Source organism: Coturnix japonica, chromosome 10 (assembly GCF_001577835.2).
Source record: "Coturnix japonica isolate 7356 chromosome 10, Coturnix japonica 2.1, whole genome shotgun sequence".
Classification (NCBI taxonomy): domain Eukaryota; kingdom Metazoa; phylum Chordata; class Aves; order Galliformes; family Phasianidae; genus Coturnix; species Coturnix japonica.
Genome location: NC_029525.1, coordinates 9,574,907 through 9,594,258, shown reverse-complemented (window position 1 = coordinate 9,594,258; position 19,352 = coordinate 9,574,907). Strand labels below are relative to the sequence as shown.

The following is a 19,352-nucleotide window of genomic DNA, read 5'->3' as shown; positions in this document are numbered from 1 at the left end:
GAAAGCAACCCAAAAACATTTAGAACAGCTCACTTAAAGGGAAGTTAAGATACTTATAAAGTTGAATCTTGTAGTAGATAGCACAAAGTCAAGAAAACCCCGAGGAGTACAAATATATTTCAAAGCCAAAAGGGAAGCAATTCTAGATTAACCAAGTAAGGAGTACTGTGATATTCTTTCAAGCCTCAGACATTCAACAGAGTTCAAAAGGAAGATCATCCTCTTTTTATAGATCCATGACAGAGAAAGTTCCATAATAAAGATAACTTCTAACAGGGTTTGTTTTGAAACACATTAAGTTAGATTCCAGTTAGCTAATTCTACACACTGAACTGTTGACGTATACAACAGGATAAACAACATGTTTTGAAATAAAACTGAGAAGTTATAAACAAATGTGGCAAGAAAAAGGAATTTCAGTCAAAAAGACAAAAGTAGAATTTTCCTTACCATTTTTCCAATCATCATAACGTAAGGCCCAGCCTGCTGGTTTACAGCTAAAAAATCCAGTAATCGCACGTACCAAAAGATTATATTGAGACAGTATGTTATTCTTCCAGCAACAAATACGTAATTTTCTCTATAGGTGTTTTCACCAAAATTCCCCTTTGCTCCAAATCTTAAAACAAATCCAATGAAGAAAGTGACAATAGCAACTGTGTCACTAATATTGAAGTAATCGCTGAACCACACTTTAATCTTCTGATTAATTTTCCCAGCTTCTGACATAAAAAAAATCTGCAATATAAAAATAAACAGGTCTGCTCACATTCAGTCCAAATAAAACACCACCGGAACAGATGAATCACATTTGGAAAATTTTATACTTGCAAAAATAAAACACCTATTTGAGTGGACCTAAACACCTATTTGAGTTTTGCACTGAGGAATCCAAAGAATAGCATTTAACTGTGCCAGCTTCATAACTATGACAAGGGAACAGTGCTTCCTTCTGTCTGAACAAGTTTCGAAGGAATTGTTTTATTTGTTATTTTCTTGGGAGGTGTTTTTTTGTTGATTTTATTGTTTTTGTTTTTCCTCCAGGCAATTACTGTGGTGAAAAAAAGCCCTACTTCCTGTCTCTCAGTTGCACCTGAAATGCACAGCTAGCACAGCTTTCCCTCTCCCACTGAAAAATTCTTACAGAACTGCATATATGCACCACATACTCAGATTCTTACAGTTTCTAAGAGTGTCTTGTTTATTACCATAGTTTGAAGCATGCTGTTGTAATTGACACAAAAATAAAATCACAGACTATTAGAGACATACCTCACGAATTTTCTCAATTGCTGATGTGAAAATGTAAGCTATAACAATCCACTCCTGGACAGAGGGTACTTCTTCCATTTTTACAAGGACCACAAATGTGTAGAGCATGAGGAATCCTAAGTATGCCAACTAAAAACAGCAAGGAAAATTATACATACAATTACAGAAGTTAATTTCTTATAAATAAGTGTTTTTGTTTTTTTTTTAAATGTATAAAATAACAGCTTCAAGTAGAGTTACAGAACTATGATTTTAACTCTTTAATCAGAAAAGTTATTATTGATATGGGAACTGTACTTAGAACAGAAGTTTGCAGAATAACTTTCTAAAGTCAGGGCATTAAGACTTTTGATCCTATAAATAAATACAGAATTCCTTCAAATGAATGATGAACTTAATTACTCAGGCCAGAATAAAAATTTTCACACTAATTAATCTTAGCATAAAAAATTACTATTTTTCAAAGCCAACCTCATGAACATTAAAAATGCTAAGCACTGCATGTGTATTTTTTTCAGAATCAAGTACTTCTCAATTCCAGTTTTAAACAAAGCACAAACTGATGCAAGTCACAGAGCTATGTTACAGAAAGAACCCAAATACCCACATATTACACAGTAGAAAACTCACAGTATTAAACCAAAACTTCACAATTGGCGCATGATAAAATGCATAAAACTTCTGTGTAATTGGAAGCCTTTTAGGTTTTGCTGGGGTCTCCATATCATGCTTCTCTGTGGTACTGTCCAAGATCCTCACTTCTTTAAACACCTCCTAAAATGAAAGGATTCTTAGCTTCATGTACAGAAAGGTATGCATTTGGAGATTTAATTGAAAAATACAATTATTTACTCTAAATTAGGGTTTTTTTAATTATTATTATCCATCACCATTACCATTGGTATTTCATCTGCTGCATTCTGGAAGTTGTTTTCACTGTCATCCATTGCCATTTGATGTGCATCTTGAGACTGAGGAATATGTGACATTTCAGCCTTAGTCTTATATTCCAACAGAAGTATAGCGGGAGGGAGTAAAATACTCAATATCACCTGAAAAAGATGAAGATTAAGTTCAAATGGTTCACGGTTAGGTTAAAATATAAGAATACAGCAACACATAAAATATTCTTGCTGAAAATATACTAGCCAGATTGCCCTTGCCTGTTAGTGAGGATAAAGGTGTAGGAACTAATTAGCTATTATTACTTACATACAAACTTAGGAGGCTAAGATGACATACACAGAGTATTCCTTCACTTCTAGAAACGGGAAAGGGAACGAATCAATTCTAGACCTAAAAGCAGCTAGAAAGAACGTACTCTGAGCCTGAGGATCCAGAGAAATTCTGTATCAACTTTTTTCTTTAATCCACTCCCAGAAACTCTAGAGCCACAAACTATCAAGGCATATTTTAAAAGGATGTGAGTGGGAGTCGTCATTCAACTTGTGGTAGAAAAATGAAAGCTACAGTATGTATGACGGGATTACATAAAAGCTATTTATTGCAATTAGCTGGTTACAAAGCAAGCAAGAAAACTGTTAATCAGTTATCAATGAGGATTTTAGTAGGTCACGAGTTAAGTTATGCTCGTAGGTAATTTGTAGGGAAGATGTACTTCACTACACTCCTAGTAGCAGTAAGTTTTTGGTACAGCTCTTCAAAGATATATGCAACTCTCATGTTGGTTCAATTGATCTGTATCAAAAGGCACTGTCAGAAATCCTATCCCCGATTTGCCTACCCTTGTTTCACTCTGTGCCCTTCTTTGCTCAGCTTCTTCCTCCAAAATAGAATATATAGAAAGCTTTTCTACATCAAGTCTGTGTTGCCTGTAAAAATCCAAAATGCACGAAACTATGTTCTTACAGTGGGTTTTCTGTCTGTTATTTTTTAACCACTATATTTTTAGTAAGGGATTAGTATTCACAAGATCTCTTTAAGCCTATGATCAAAGACTACTTGCCTGTTCTTTGCCTTTTGTATTTCTGTACCTTATTTGAAAAGACAACAGTGTCAAAAGAAGAGTTAACAATAAATAATTCCAGTTTTGATTATGTTTTAGGAGACAGTTTCACAGGATTTATTAACACAAGCTACAGTGGTGAAAGCTTTATACTGAAAGCATTTAAGCTCATATTTTTCCTTCCATCTAGATATACATTCTGTTGACCTTTTTTATGCCAATGATAAACAGTGATGACGCTTACCTTATACCATGAATTCTTCCTCATATTCAGCCTTCCCATCCACATATCTGATAACAACATTTGTGTGCAAGTATGAGCAACAAATGGGCGAAGCCTTGATGACACTGCCAGCTTCAGACAAGTTGAATTGCTCCAGTTTTTAAGCTCATATGTTAGTAACTTCATTGCCATAGTTTCATCTTGCCGGAAGGACTGTTCTAACAGTTCAACTGCCAGTTGACCAAACTCACTAGAATGCAAAGAAAAAGCATCAAAACAAACACCACTTGGTATGTATAGATTTTGAGTCGAATTTTCTTGTGTAACCAAGTTCCCAGGAACATAGTTTGACTGGACCTATTGCCTGCCCTTTCTGCTAGATGCATTTGTAACATAAATTTCTGGCTTCTATTAAAAAACATACATGGACTACAAGTAGCTGCTAAAACAGTATATGAGAATGTCAAACTGTTCCAAGCGGCACATTCAGTCCATTTTAATTTAAATATAAAACCAGATTTTAACATCTCTCTAAGCAAGCAATATCTAATAGTTAACTTTTACTAGAGTAACACTGAATCCTTTTTGCAAAAAGGAACTTCCTTTGAATGTGCTAATGGAGTTGTTTTAATCAGTTAGTTATACAGCCCATTGTTTTTATTGGAAATTCCAAGAACAGATTTTAAATATAAACGTAATTTACTTGGAATATTGTTTCAGTTCTTCTGAAGTGTCATCAACAAGGTCACTTTGTTTTGCTTCATATGCCATTGAACGATAAACTTTGCATGCAACTAGGGCTTTTGCCATGGCCTCCTCTCCATGCTGCCAGAAGAAAAGGGCCATCTTCTGCCTCTTCATTAACACTGCCCAAAGTAACAGCTCATTGAGAGGATAAGGAAAACGTCTTGTTTCAGGATCATCAATGTCTACTATTTCATCTTTGGTTCTTTTCTTTTTTCCCTCTTCTGCACCGGTGTCAATCTTTAAAATAAAATCAGGAAGTTAGATTTTTATATCACTAAATTTGATCATTATGTAATCTGAATTAAAATACTGTGTGCTCTAATGTCAAGAGTTCTGAGCAATTCAGAAGCAGATAGAATTTTTGTTCTTCAGCTTCAATCTTCAGTTAAGTACAATTCATTTTTAATAACAGTGAGAATGGACTACCTTGATTTTATAGATCAAATGAAATGCAGTAATTTATCATGCCTACATAGAAAGGAAGAAACTCATGAAAATTCCTCTAAAATACCCTGGCCAAATCCTGCTTCATCTACAAAACCATGTAGGTTCCCCCCAGTGACAGAAATGTTCCATAGATGAGCTTTTTATTCACTCGCACACCAGAGATTATCTGTAAGACTAATACAAACATTACTTATAGAATCCTATAAGTGTTTTTAAGCAATTACAAAAGGCTGAAATTCCAGCTTTACTAAAGTCAGCAAATCTACTGCTATTCACTTCAGTTGCACCTGGATTTCATCCAGATTTTCTACTCTTAACTGCTCAAAAATAAATCTAATAATTTCCCCTTAAAACATCCGTACCTTTGGTTTGTATGGCTGTGCTGTTTTGATGAAGTGGTTATGTCGCATTTTTTCCTTTTTGTCTGCCCTGTTGCCAAAAGGCTCATGGCTTTTACACAGCTGAGGAGTAGTGTTTGAAGGATTTCGCCCAGATCGCTGTAGCAAAGATAGTAAGAGGTTTGGCTTGCTTTCTTCACATCTACTTACTAAACAGTATATAACAAGTTGTTTACAGCTAGATACTAAGTTGAGCAATTAAACAGTGATGAACTTATATAACAGCAACAATTAGTGTTCTCATTGGTTACATAAGAAGGATTATTATTTATTTATTTTAAACTCACAAAATAGTAAAGCAATTAGTGTAACTGCCAAGAAGTTACAGTATCTGCATCCCACGCCCAAGGGAATCTGCGTGTTTGGCACCCATTCTTCCCCTCTAGGAAGAGAGAAAATACCAGAAGAAATTTGGATATGGTGGAGTAAGAAAGAAAATGATAAAATTTTTTTTGTTCTCAATCACAACTAGCTTGCAGCTGCCCTCATATGTTGTATCACAGCCTATAAGAGAACAGTCCCTTGACATAAAGAACAGAATAACATAGCTCCAATTTTTCATAAAAATATCTATTTTTTTTTAATTATGTACAAACAAATCAGCATGTCTTGTAACCCAGTTGCCACATACCCGATTGTTCCCACTGAGACTATTGTATATAGCTCTAAAGCGTTTTCTTGTGTAGGTGCATCTGTAGGTTCCTCCCATCAAATATTCAATAACTAGCCCCACATCAATCAGGTTGATTTTATATCCTGGAGGAAGATTTCCCTAAGAATACAAAAGGCATTTTCAGATTTGCAAATTACAACCTCAATTTAACCTTGTTTTGCTGATTTGGAACATTCTAAGCTTTAAGTATAAACAAATAAAAACAAAATAATTTTTATATTTAAAAGACACAAAGTATCTACATGGTTCAATATTTATCAATTTCAGAAAAAACAAGCCTTTTGCTTTTCTTCTGTACAATTTCCCCTATGAGGTTAGATGCTAGAAGGCAGGGGTCATCATGGATTGGGGCTTTTTTGTCTGTTATCAGCTTCCAAACTCTCACAAAGCTAAGCAATCACAACTAAGATGAAAAAGACAATACTTAAATAACACACATCTGTGTGGCAGCAAGGCACCACCTACTCCACACAACTACAAATACTGGAAACAAAGGAATGATTGTATACATAGTTTATTGCTTCAGCAAAACCTAATTAGTAAAGCCAAGATTAAATAAACAGTCAAACATAAGAAATAATAATAATAAATTCGGTTCTAGTTTGACAGTTTTTTACAATTACAGCATACCTGTTTGACATCCCGAACAAGATGGAAGAGTGTTGGGTTGGTTGGGCCTTGTTTCTTTATAAAAAAGGAAAAAAGAAGAGGAAAAAAAAGAAATTAGAGTGCAGTGACAACAGTAAACACCCAATATTTTTGAATGTTAGCTAAAATAAATAAAAATACAAAAAGAATGACCAAAATTTCACTTACTGTGTTGTAAAGTTCTTCCAGCCTGGGAATTGTAAGAAACTTATGCATGCTTACTCCATTTTCAATCAGAAGTTTCACAAATGCAACTCTATCCATCACAAGGGCATCTAACATAGCCTGTTCCAAAGAGCCAACCTACAAGCACAGAACCACAGAAATACCACAGAAGTATATTTAGATTACAAATTAACCTCATTCTTCTCCAGAGTTGGAACAGGGAAACGCTGTATGTCTAAAAAGCCAAAGGCCACATACAGTTCATAAAATCCCCTGAGCTTCACACAATTAAAAAACAAGAGAATATTATGAGGATTTGACTGTTTTCTCTGATCGTGTACTCTTCCATAGGTATCTCTTACTGACACACTCAATAGTAGTACACTGACCTAAGAAGATAGTTGATTTAATGTAGTTAAGCTTTTCTCACATGTTGATATTGGATGAAACACATGAAGACATCAAATATTTACAACACTGTTTGCTTTGAAGGACAAATGGTCAGAACTATCATTGCATATCACTAACTTCAATTCAGCTTCCAACTTTGGCAGCACCATTTCTTCTCTAGCCCAGAATACTTAACACATTTCTAAAATTTTTGGGCTTTTTTCAACTACAATAATAGCTACAAGACAATACAGCTATAAGACTATGAAATATGAAAAAAATACTGTCCTAAAAATAACTCTGCCCATATTCTACAGCATTTCTCTACAGAAGTCAAAAGATTCTTTCTTTACAGCAAGTCAAGTTTCTCCCTTACAAAATACCATTCCGCTTAATCCAGGCCATTTACATACCAGCCATTGTTGCCCATAAACAAAAACATGATTTTTGGCAATGTCAACTCTATCCCACGCGAGTGTCAGAACAAGTTGGTCAAATGCAGATGCATTTGTGCCTTAAGAAGCAAAAACAATGAAAAAAGATTAATTAAAATGTAATAAACATTCATTCGTCCTGTAAAATAAGTTGTACATCCAAATGTTACACAGTTTATTTCATCAGCTATGAAAAGTTTATGGTACTGAAAAATGAGAAAACAGTGGATAATTATTTTCTCCAAAAGTAAAGATTACTTCAGAATTTTATAATCATGCAACCACTGAGAAACAACAGCTGGCGATTCCAAGAGTCTCCAAGAGATTCCAAGAAACCTATGAGTCTCACCTTTTAACAATGCTGTAAGTATTGCAACATCTATGTCCTGATGTTCATCTGACCCGATATGAAAGACAGTAATCTGTTAAAAACAGTAAAATGGATTAAAAATTTAAAAAATTATTTTCAGACAAAAGTGATTAGCTCCAAATTTTTATGACTTATCTTAAATTGCATTGAAGTCCACACCCCATTTAATTTCACCTTTACTTTGCATTCTGTAGTACAGGACAACACAAGATAATCAGCCAAGAAAAAACAAAGCAGAAATCCCTTGCACTTTTCAACCAATCTGAACTTCTTTTCCCAGTACAATTACAGTACTCCACTGGCTATAAACACTCCATGATCACCTAGTGTTCTATTTACTCCTTCAGTTCACTCTATGAGATTAACCTGTCAACAGACACGTTTAGATGATTATGCCAATTTTAACCCCTAGTACATCATGTTATTGATGTCTCATTTGGATATCATATCTGAATTTATATATATGTAGTTCTATGAGGTGCTCTTGCCCTAATGATAAAGAGATAGGAGTCCTTTTTTAGTATTGTAATAATTAAAAGAGAAAAAATACCACAGGCTCTCAAAAAATCAAGATAAAGCATCCCATATCCCACATACAAAATACATACATTCCATGAACAAAACAGAATCCAGTATGCAGAAAACAAAAAGGCTTGGAAACAATAAACTTGAATTACCAGAAATAATTAAAAGATTTAAATCTCCCTTGATCATGAGATAGTCATTTTTTGTGGGTAATCTAACTTCTATAATTGGTGAGATCCACCAGAAATGATTTTAAATAACACTTGATCATACACAACACTCAGATAGAACTTAATATTATATCCACAAATGCCATACATTTTGCATAACATTTTTCTACACCAAGCTCTACTTACAAGTTCTTTTTTTTTCATGCACTCCAGCAGTGTCTGAAACAGATGAACTGCTTCACTTTGACCAAAGTTAAACGTCTTTTTGATAGTTGAAATGATTTCAGGCTCTGCACCCTCAGGAACATTCCTGAGATTGAACATGAAAACATGTTGTTACACATGAACAGTAGGAATGACAACATATTAATTCATTTCAAGATGTCCATTCAAAGTTGTGTAATCTATAAGCTTATTATTGTTCCTGTGTCTAAACCCTGGCTAACCTTTAGAAGCATAGGTTGCCTATTCTATGACTGTAATTTGTTTCCTAAAAGTAACTGCACTCTCTCCCTTTCCTTCCCATAGCCAAATCTGAGACACAGTTATCTAAAATATTTTGACACAAAATACTGTGCACTCATCCCTCTGAATAAGATCTGCTTTTGACTTTACTCATTATGGATAAAACTCTTTGGTTTAGTGCTACATTTCAGCCCTACATTCTTGGTTCTGAGGCAGTCCCTGCAACTAAGACCCAATTACATTTAAGGATTAATGCAAGTCTGACAACCAACTAGAAACCACTAGGTATTGTGGAACACAAGTGTATTCCTTTTACTTGTTGAACTTAAACAGATAAGTGTTTTCTACACTAAACAGAAGACTCCATTTTAAGAGCTCCATTTTAAGATTACTCAGAAGAAACAGTACAGAAACAAATTTCTTTTCTGAAATGTTACTACTAAACAACAGCTAACTGGATTAAAATATTTCCACTCAGTGTAGACAAGAGATACTTTCAAGCAGTTTGGTTAACATTATTCTGTGTTATTCTCATAACTCTGGAAGGCCTGGGCAGCTCTGACTTTTGTTTAACAAGTCTATTGTGTACACTTAATAATTGTCTTATTTTTCTCACTTGAGCTACTGTGCCTTAATTAAAATCCAGTTGAAGCAGACAGATCATTAAAACAGAGAGCGGGACTTTCTAGTCACAGCAGTCTAACAAAATTGCCACACCTCAGTTACACGAGACATTTTCCTCTTGTTTAGGACGTAGGTGCATATGCTTTTCCTAACCTTTAATAAGTATTGCTAATTGCAGGTACACTCAAGTACGTAGTACAACTGGTACAGGGCATATAGGAGGAACCTAGAACTAGTAAAGAAGTCTTGATCTTCAGCCAAAGCTGTTACTGCAACAAGTCTGGAAAGCTACGTCACATGCAAGGTTACATTCTACACTTACAGCTTTTGCCTTTCCATGGATAAAGCTCCTACACCAATTCATTAAGGAATGCTCTTGAAACCCATTTACACATAACTGCCAGTTTGGCTAGCAGTACTAGAGCTTACCCTCCCTCCTCCGTTTGCTTGTGAACATATGCCAATATGTCTGCAGCTCTGCCTGTTCCTTCACATACCACCACCGGCACAGGAGGACTTTCATGAAGGAAGTCTAAAACTGTAAGTATGACATTGGGGCCCCCTTCGAACACGAGTGCTACCACAGGTACACCTTGGCCAATTCCTATAAAGTTGTACATTTAAAAAAAAAGAAAAAAGTCTTTTAATATTTAAGTCACATTTTTTCACCATTGTCGGCATCAACAAAAAATTAAGCATAAGACTTGAAAGCATTTTTACCAGGTCCAGCAAAAGAAGTTTCAGTGCCAGAGTTAAAGGAGAGACACTAACAGAGATTGTTATATATTCACACAGATGTTAACAAGTTGTCACTTTTATTTACATAAAAGCAGTAACAATGTCTGATATTATGTCTGCACTGCTTCACACATCCATAAGTATGAGTAAAGTAATTACTTTCTAAGTATCATTCCCACGCTTTGAAACAAAAGGAAACAGATTTAAACACACTGACCAGCTACAGGACAACTACTGCTCATCACCTGCACTGACTGCTTTTTCAGCTCTGACCAAAGCAGCAGTTGAAATTTGCAGAACAATCATTCAGAATTGAAACATACAAAACAGACTGATTTTTGTGTTATTTTTTTTTACTCAAATGCTTGAAGAAAGCACCTTATTCATTAAAGCACAACAACACTCAGACCAGAATTACTTACTTGCATGGATCCGCTGCAAATTTATAGTTTTTTCCAGTTCTCTCCGCAATTTAACTTCTGCTCCGTATTTCCCAACTGTTCCATCATCCACCAGAATGAAATGGGAATGGAGATTATTTAACACATTTAGTTTACTTAACGGGTTTAACAAGGTTTGATATGGAGCAACCACCTAAACACAAGCACACGATACATTTTACTTGTAGAGATTCACGTTTGCCTCAGTAAAACTCAACAATATTTCTAGACACAGCAAGAAATGACACATGTAAGCTTGCCACAGGTCAGGATTCACCAAGAGCTGCAGCAGCTTCGTTTCATGCAAGAAAGCGTGCATCTATCACAAAAGAATTCTGTTCTGAAAGAGCACATGGAAAAGATGTGTTTGGGAAAAATTGCTCTCACAAACATTAGCTTTAAAGATATCAAAATTTATCCCCTTCTGTAAACGTGAGCTCTCTGTGATACCTCAGCATTTTTGCTATTTTATCCAGTAATATCAGTAGGGGGGGGGAAATAAGATCCAGTGCTTAAGAACAAGCTCCTCCTCTAGCACATTAGCACTTTGCAACACGTTTACACTAATGAATTTGCAATAAGTCACATACGTCAATGCACTTTAATAGTAAAGCAAACACCTCAAAGATACAAAGCAATGAAAAAAACTTCTTGAGCAGATTTGTCAAAAAAAAATAAAGCAGGTAAAATTAGGTAATTTAATTTATCCTTACATCTCTTCCAACAAGGTCATTTCTGTTTTCAATCACTCCCCATGGAGCAATCCCAATAGTGCAAATCTTTCGAGATGATCTGGAAGCATGTTCTCTTAGAGCATCACCAACATGTTTTGCAACACCTGTTTGTGTTTGTACACAAAAAAGATTTCAATGTATCAAATACCACAACTTGTTAAGAAATACAACTATTTCATTCGCTAATTGGGCCTGTAAGGATCCGGGAATCTATTTTATGCAACAGAAAAGAAAAAGCACCCACAGTACACCTATAAGTATAGGACAAAGTACTGTGTACTAGTAGAAATATGGAGTCTCCAGCACCTTAACCTACTTGTTGAAATTGCATCAAGTTTTTCTTGCAGTTTCTAAAACTAAAACTAACCAACCAACCCAACCAACCCCCACCACCCTTCATGTTGCTTTTCCTGCTACACACATTCAAAATGTATTATTTTAGTTTTTCTTGACCAAATTCCACATTTACTTCAAGACACAGCTATTCATTCATTTAGACTTTTGGCTTTTATAAACTATAATCTTCTTAGCTGCTCACATTCATTGGTACTTTACCTGTGTTCACTCCTCCAGTTATAATCCAGGCTCCTGTTGTTACTGCAGCTTTAATAAGACCCTTGCCAAGCAACTGTTTGATGCGTGGGTGAAGTTCAAATTTCTGCATGCCCCCATGTACAGAGATAACAAGCTTTGGCAACTCCATCTGCCATTCTTTAAGCATAAGTTGCAGAATAGCTTCAGGTTTAGTGTCATATGATAATCGCACATACTGCAGACACAAGAAGAGATTTGAAACGTTCTTAAAGGAAACAATCAGAGAATTAATTAGTAACGAAAAGAACCAGGATGTATTTCAGGACATACTTCCCTATTCAACAATATGGAAAATATAATTTATTTTCCCAAACCACGGTAGATGCAATGAATGAGCACTCTTACTTTATGCCTTTCAAAATTAAGGACAAGACAATGGATAGTTTTGAAGGCAAATTCTAGAAAGGTAATAACTACAGAAAGATTACATTATTCCATCTCATTGGCACAGCCTTCTAGAAAAAAAAAAAGGAAGTACTGGATCATCTCTAGATTTGAAGAAATTCCGAAATATTAATAGTTCTGCTACCTAATAGGGAGAGGCTTGAATTTTCTTGTGAAAAGTCTTGCAGAAAGATATTTGCTAGCTTTTCCATCCCTGTTCCTGATGGGAAGGAAATCTACATTCTTTAATAGGAAATTTCACTAACAGAAGCTTTGTAACTTGCTGTGCTTATCAGCTTAAGATTAGGTAGATTAATAGTCAGTTAAAAATACTTCTGCATCTTTGATTTATACTGTATAAGAGAGGAGGGGGATAGCACACAAATTAAGCCCAATCTGGATAAATGTTCTAACTAAAAAGACTGCTATCCCAACAACTTCATTTTAGCAACCTCATTAGCAGCCAGCAGAAATAACCACAGGCAACTTGCTATTTCTGTGCTCCCAGAAAAGGATTTGTACCAATTTTAAGGTATACTATATGTATGAAGAAACAAATATGCAGCTATTACCAACACAAAATAATTCTGCAAAGAGCCCTTTCTCTCCAGCCATGATCAGATTTAGAGCACCAGACTGCCCGTGGGAGCTCTGCTGGCTTCATAAAGAACACAGCTTCCTCAACAAAGGCTTCAGTTGGACTGCTGGAGCTACACTGTATCACTAGCAAGGATAGAATTGCATGAGCATTAACTAATTTCCATCACAACTAGAAACCTTTCACAAAAAGAACATATGCCAGAATTTCCAGTTTTCCAGCCTTTCTGTTAAACACGCACCTGTGAATTAAGAGCCATTTACCAGAATTTTGAATTACAAGCATCCCTGTTTTTAAATAACCCTTCACCCAAGAAACGTGGCTGTTCTGATAGGTTTGATTTTGCTGCAATAATTTTGACCAAGTCTACTAGAAAAATCACATATTTCACCTGTTCATAATCATAAATGATTTTTCAGGAGGGCTCAGATAGATATTATTTAGCAGACTCCATAAACATTTAACAGCAATGTGTATGCAGCAGCACTGATGAGTAAGCTGTATTTTAATGATGTCTGAAACAATGACACTGAATTATTAATGTAAGATTTTGATGAAATGATTAGGAATTGTCACCATTGGCAACATGAAGGCAAACTCATACATGAATTCAAGTAATTCTGATAGATTTGAGTGATTTTTGTTATTAAATTAAATAAAGGAAATTAGAAAGACTTCAAACCACAATAGAAATGCTATGATAACAAAGGTCATTGTTTTGCCTCAATAAACTTCATTTTCATCCTTCAGCCTCCACTGTCAAAAATTAAACGAAGCATCCACCATCTGTATCAAGTTATTTAAAGTAAGAAGTCCTAGTTTAGAACTAATTGCCATACATACCTTAGCCCTGTAAGAATGAGAGCCACCTTGAAAGTTGATGACACCATAAGCATCAGTAGATGTTTGTTCTGTATGTTTTTCCACTGACCACTCTTCTGTTTCCTGATTACAGTTCTCACCTAGCTTCACATCGGAGTATTTCATAGCGAGACTTGCAGTAAAACAAGCATGTTGTCTGACCAAGCGGCCACAACAGCACCTGCACCCAACCATATCTATCGTTTAGAATACTTTAATAAATATGCCAATACAAGATGAGAGAATAAATCTTTTATCCATAACAGAGATTAGTTAGATTTAGAAAGATGCTAAATATAATGTCTCTCTTCTAGAGCAAGCCTTGTTACCGTATATATTTGAGATAATAATTAATGACAATATACACAATTGCTATACAAAATGTTGAAGATCACTGCAACAGAAAGTAGGAAAACAGAAGTAACTATAAGTAGCCAGGACACTTAGAACTGAAATTGATTCTTCAACCTAAGTACTTTAATAAAGTTACATAAATAGATTATCTACGTTATACAGACAGTTCTTCATCCATTAGTTACATTTATTTTATATCTAACCTTACAGTGCCTTGTGATTGCAGATCAAGACTTTTATAACTGCTATTATAAAAGTGATTATTTAATGGGGAAAAAAACTATTCATAAATACCTTCATTAAAAGGATGCTTACCTGACAAGTTGCTGACAAATCTGACATCCTGGAAGGCATCTATAAGAAGTATTTAAATACATGAGTAAACATCAGCTTAAATTTTAAGGGATGAGTGGGAATGGGTGGAGAAACAAACAAACAAAGATAGATCAAATGCCACTCGTACTACTTCACCTGCTTACAAAAAGATTACTGCACTACAATAAGAGGAAAACAAGCTGCAGAAGTTTGCCCACTTTAAACATGGTAACTTCTCTAATTTATGTGACTGTTGTTGACTTTTTGAGCAAAAAATGCATAAACGTGAAACCTTCAGTTCTGAGCTTTCAAATTGTCTTGTAGTTTTTGGACCATTGGTATCTGAAGCCCAAGAACATTTCAACCTGGATTATGAAACACTCAAATGGAAACAGTTTGCCAGGTGCCAAGAAGTTACTGGCATTTACTTTGACAAATTCTAACAACACATCATTGCCTCTGCACTACCAACACACATTCAAGCTGAGCTGCCTATGTGGGAAGGCTATTCCATCGTTTTCCTGCTGCATCTGCAGAAAAAGACGTGTTTGGACAAATCTCAGAAGTGTCTTTACACAATAAGTTTATTAAACAAAAACAAATCTTTTTTACCCTCTCTCATCTTAAACATTACTTTTGTTTTCCTGAGGATCATTTTATTAAATTTTAACAGTAGCGTAGCTGATATAAAATTCTATCACTTTTACAATTTTTATTTAACCATAACCATGGTTAAGAGCTGGTATGCAAAAGCATACAGCTACATATTTTATATAAGAACCTTAAATAATGTTCACACTTACAGGAGAACCATTTTGTTTTAATTTTGTGCTCTTTAGAAGTTACACTCAGCTACACATCATCTACACTTTCATACTGTACCTTTAGCTTCAGACCTTCTCTAGCAGTTCTGAAAGTATAAATATCTCTGCTAAAACATACGGCTCAGGGATAGCTACAGAATTCTCCCACCTGCATCTCATTCTTTTACACCCAACTCAGGAGCAGCAGCAAAACAACAGTTGAGTCTGAAGGACATCATGATAAGTTGTAAAGTCCCTATACACTGTAAATGAGTTAACCTAAAAGGGCAAGTGTAGGAGATCACTTTGTTCTTTGGGAAATGCTCTGGGAATTTTAACAGCTTCCTAATTACTTTGTTTGCATTTGTAAATTTTCCATGTGCTACAATCACAGTTATAAATTCTAAGTGCTTCTCACACATCACATGGTTTCAAGGAACACAGCAAATTATTTACTTTAACTTCAAAATTCTGAAGCTTTTACTTTGTTAATTTTCTTCCTAAAAACAAATTCTTATGCATAAAATAATACCTTGCTCCCAAAAGAACAAAGCTGATTTATAATTTTTATCCATGGAGAAGACTGACATAGAGGTTTTCTATCGTTTCTCAACTGTTAAAAAGAAAATGCCAATGTGAAATTAAGGGCAATAGTTCATATTTTGAATAGACAAGACTACTTAAAATACCAATTTAGATTCTACTTGACTTTCATCTGCAACGTAGATGTTGTGATTATGCTCATCAAATTCACGTATTGTAGGAGTAAAGAAATCATCACTATAACAACTGGTGAAAGTAAATGTTACGTTTCTGTTGCTTAATTTCTTATCTCTGAATTAGTATACAGCAAAACAGAACCAGAGACACGCAAGACGTCCTTCAGTAATCTCAGCTTCCCCTTTGGAAATATATTTCCCCATTTTTCAAATTCATTTTTTCCTTACAGATCTTAAAGGATGAAAACCAACTAGACATGATATGGAATCTTTTGATACCTGAACTATTTTTCTTTCATTTATATTCTCAGAAATTGGAGCTATCTCCAAAGTCTGTTTTGGAAGGAACTACTCCCACCTTCACCCTTATTATAATCTTCATTTTTCTTTATTCTTTCTACAAATTCTTCATCCCTTCTTATTTCGCTGTCAGGTCTGCTTTTACATTTTACCATACATCACACTGTTGTTCTCAAAATACAGCATTTCTCTGAGACTTTCTCACTTTTCAGAACTATGCCACCAAAAAAGGAACAACAACAAAAAAAAATCCAAACCAACAAACCAACCCATCAGCCCACACCGTAGACACTACAGACACAACTAGAAGGACTGGTAAGAAGCAGCACAGAGAACAGGGGAACACTGATTAGAGATTTTTTGCAAAGCAAAATATATTCAAGAAAAAAATAATAGGCGCACAGAGTGACAAGGCCCAGACAAAAGCGGTGAAGTAAGAAAACAGTACTTAGTAGAAACTGAGTAACTAATAACATCATGCATTCTTCCTACCTGTGGGGGTCTTTTGAACTTGGTATAATATACACACACTCCCTCTTGGTGAAAGTATTTTCTATCCAGGATTTCTGTGACTGAAAAACAAAAAAAAAAAAGTAACACAGAATTAAACCTTATACTGAAAAAGTGCTTTTTGAAGAAACAAGAATTAGAACTCCTTTAATTTTAAGAGGAAGCCATGTAACATCTAATAAAGATGTATGACCCTGTAACAGTTCTAATAGCATCTCACAGTGCCTTGAGATGAGCAGAATCACAAAGTAACACTAACTCATTCTATACACAAACCTTTCTAAATGTTAGCTTTGAAATTGTTATTTATATTTTAATAGCAGAGATTTGCAGTCCACAAATAAAGATGTAAAACACCACAAACAGTTGTTCAAAATATACCTAGTTCACCCAGGTTGCCAAGGAAAATAAATAAATAAAAATAAAAAAATAAACCTCATTAAAAAAATAAAAGGATAATTGCGATAACAGTAGTTTTGTTTATTTGCCTCTTTTAATTGGGTTATTTTTTTCATGTTGAAATTGCAGGTGAGGAATTTTTCTAATTGACTTTCCTGATCGTCGTAATCAGATCATAACCTTTATCTTCATCAAGAAGTTTTTCATTTCAATAGAGAACTAACATCTCTAAGTGGAGTTTTAATCTTAAAGTTGAAATGTGTTCCAAAACGTAGAATTAAGAATATTTTCTTCCTCAAAGGCTTACCTGTCCTAATAGCTGGTCACAGTTGCAATTCAGCTTGTTTAAGAAAGCACATTACACTGTGTATGTTACAACTGTGTTCCGCCATAATCTCCAGATTATATGCTGTCTGCGTCAGGCTTCAGCAGCACATTGAGAAAGGAACTCAGATGGATTTTTAGCCATTCAAAACAAGATAAAGCTTCGGGATGGCAGTTTGCACCTTATGCAATATTACCTTAAACCCTTATTCGGATTACATTAAGATTTCTTCATTGTCAACAGCTTGCTCTGTTTTACATTTACATTTTACTTTCAGAAAACTTTGAGAAACTTCAATATTTGCTTTATTCTATCCAGGGGAGGTATGCGCTATTCACAGGTACCTGTTAGAGTTCTGTGGGAGCTATGAAGAAATCAAGATTTCTTTTTCATTTTTTGCTAACAGTCTCTGTAAAGATATATTTTTCAACCCACTGCAATTACAAAATCAATTTAAGATAATGCAGACAAATTTTTGAAGTAGGACTGTACCAGCTAGTTCGGCCCATGGAAAATTACTCCTCAACTGCCTGCCCTGTTTCGAAACCTCTCCCAAACTCAGCAGAGCTTTCCCACATCGCTCATCGTGACCAACCTCCAATATTTTTTGTTTAACAAAGTTAGACTATGGATTTGTCAAGGCAGCAACAAACTGCTGCCCCAATTTCTGGCCTCACACCAAGACGGGCACCAGTTCCTTGCAAGAGGACTGGAAGCTGCAATGGTACCAGTGCTTCCCAGCAGAGAAAGGAGAAGGGCAGGGGAAGGGTAGAGCTACATCCCTGGGAAACAATCGTGGAAGACAGAGGACTTGCACACAGTAGCAAAGAGAATATGGAAATGTTTTAGTCAGCTGGCTAAAACCATACCTTGAAGCAAGCTTTCACAGACATAACATGCTAGCTATTGAAATCATAAGTACAGAAACCACGTGTAATTGCGTCAACCACTCCAAAGCAATATTGTTTATTGTTAATAAGAAGTCATCAAAGCTGGGGACAAGGAACACATTCATGACACAACAGTGGTTCTCATAATAAGTGGACGTGAAAATTTAAAGTAAAATGCCAGTTAGATTTGGTCTTTTTTTTCTATAAAGAATCATTCTACAAGGATTTCTATTTATTCTTCGGCATTGAAAGGATTCTCAGCAGCACATGGGTACACCTGTACTACTGACATAAAGGGGGATCTATAGTGTTATTAAAACAAACAGTCCTTCTTCAGTAGCATTCCCATGCTCAAATGAATACTTATCACAAGAGATTTTATAAAGAACCTGCTGATTTCAGTCTTGTTACCAATCAAGGAGCAGGGCAAGGGAAGGAAAGAAACAAAAAGAACAGAAAGCAAGAGACGTGTCCCATAGCTGGGTGAGGATCATGTTAAAAAACACAGGGAGAAGTGACACATAGTATTACACTCGCTGTAAATGAGAACTATTACATGATGTTGCTGAGATGGCCAGACGAAGAAGGAAGATGATGTGAGGACACTTAAGGAAGCACTGCTTAGAGGTAATGACTGTAACTAATTTGTCAGCTAAGATTAAGTTAAAATAAGAGGTCAGGTTTGTGTGTGTATCTACACACACACACATATATAAATACATATATATATATATATGACATTAAGTGCTTCGTAAGAGTTCCTTACCCAATGTACTACAAGAAGATGACAGCTAAGCAGTGGCAGAACTACTTTAACACCTCACCAAGCTATTCTGAAATTCACTTTGTTTATCTGAATTTGGTCTGAATT

General features: G+C 35.2%; 1 protein-coding gene across 2 annotated transcripts in view; it reads right to left on the bottom strand.

Annotated features, from left to right (window-relative positions):
- TRPM7 (transient receptor potential cation channel subfamily M member 7) overlaps positions 1–19,352 on the bottom strand; it is a 53,369-nt gene that overhangs the window by 16,090 nt on the left and 17,927 nt on the right. For both annotated transcript variants that reach the window (XM_015872855.2, XM_015872857.1), the window contains 20 exons: positions 16,850–16,929; positions 14,536–14,574; positions 13,849–14,047; positions 11,985–12,198; positions 11,409–11,533; positions 10,678–10,849; positions 9,947–10,121; positions 8,615–8,738; positions 7,713–7,785; positions 7,343–7,443; positions 6,543–6,677; positions 6,357–6,410; positions 5,685–5,825; positions 5,018–5,152; positions 4,165–4,445; positions 3,483–3,711; positions 2,169–2,324; positions 1,903–2,046; positions 1,273–1,401; positions 451–738 (listed from right to left, as the gene is read on the bottom strand). In XM_015872855.2, the coding sequence (XP_015728341.1) occupies positions 451–738; positions 1,273–1,401; positions 1,903–2,046; positions 2,169–2,324; positions 3,483–3,711; positions 4,165–4,445; positions 5,018–5,152; positions 5,685–5,825; positions 6,357–6,410; positions 6,543–6,677; positions 7,343–7,443; positions 7,713–7,785; positions 8,615–8,738; positions 9,947–10,121; positions 10,678–10,849; positions 11,409–11,533; positions 11,985–12,198; positions 13,849–14,047; positions 14,536–14,574; positions 16,850–16,929 (2,994 nt within the window). The remainder of the gene's footprint in view (positions 1–450; positions 739–1,272; positions 1,402–1,902; positions 2,047–2,168; positions 2,325–3,482; positions 3,712–4,164; positions 4,446–5,017; positions 5,153–5,684; positions 5,826–6,356; positions 6,411–6,542; positions 6,678–7,342; positions 7,444–7,712; positions 7,786–8,614; positions 8,739–9,946; positions 10,122–10,677; positions 10,850–11,408; positions 11,534–11,984; positions 12,199–13,848; positions 14,048–14,535; positions 14,575–16,849; positions 16,930–19,352) is intronic.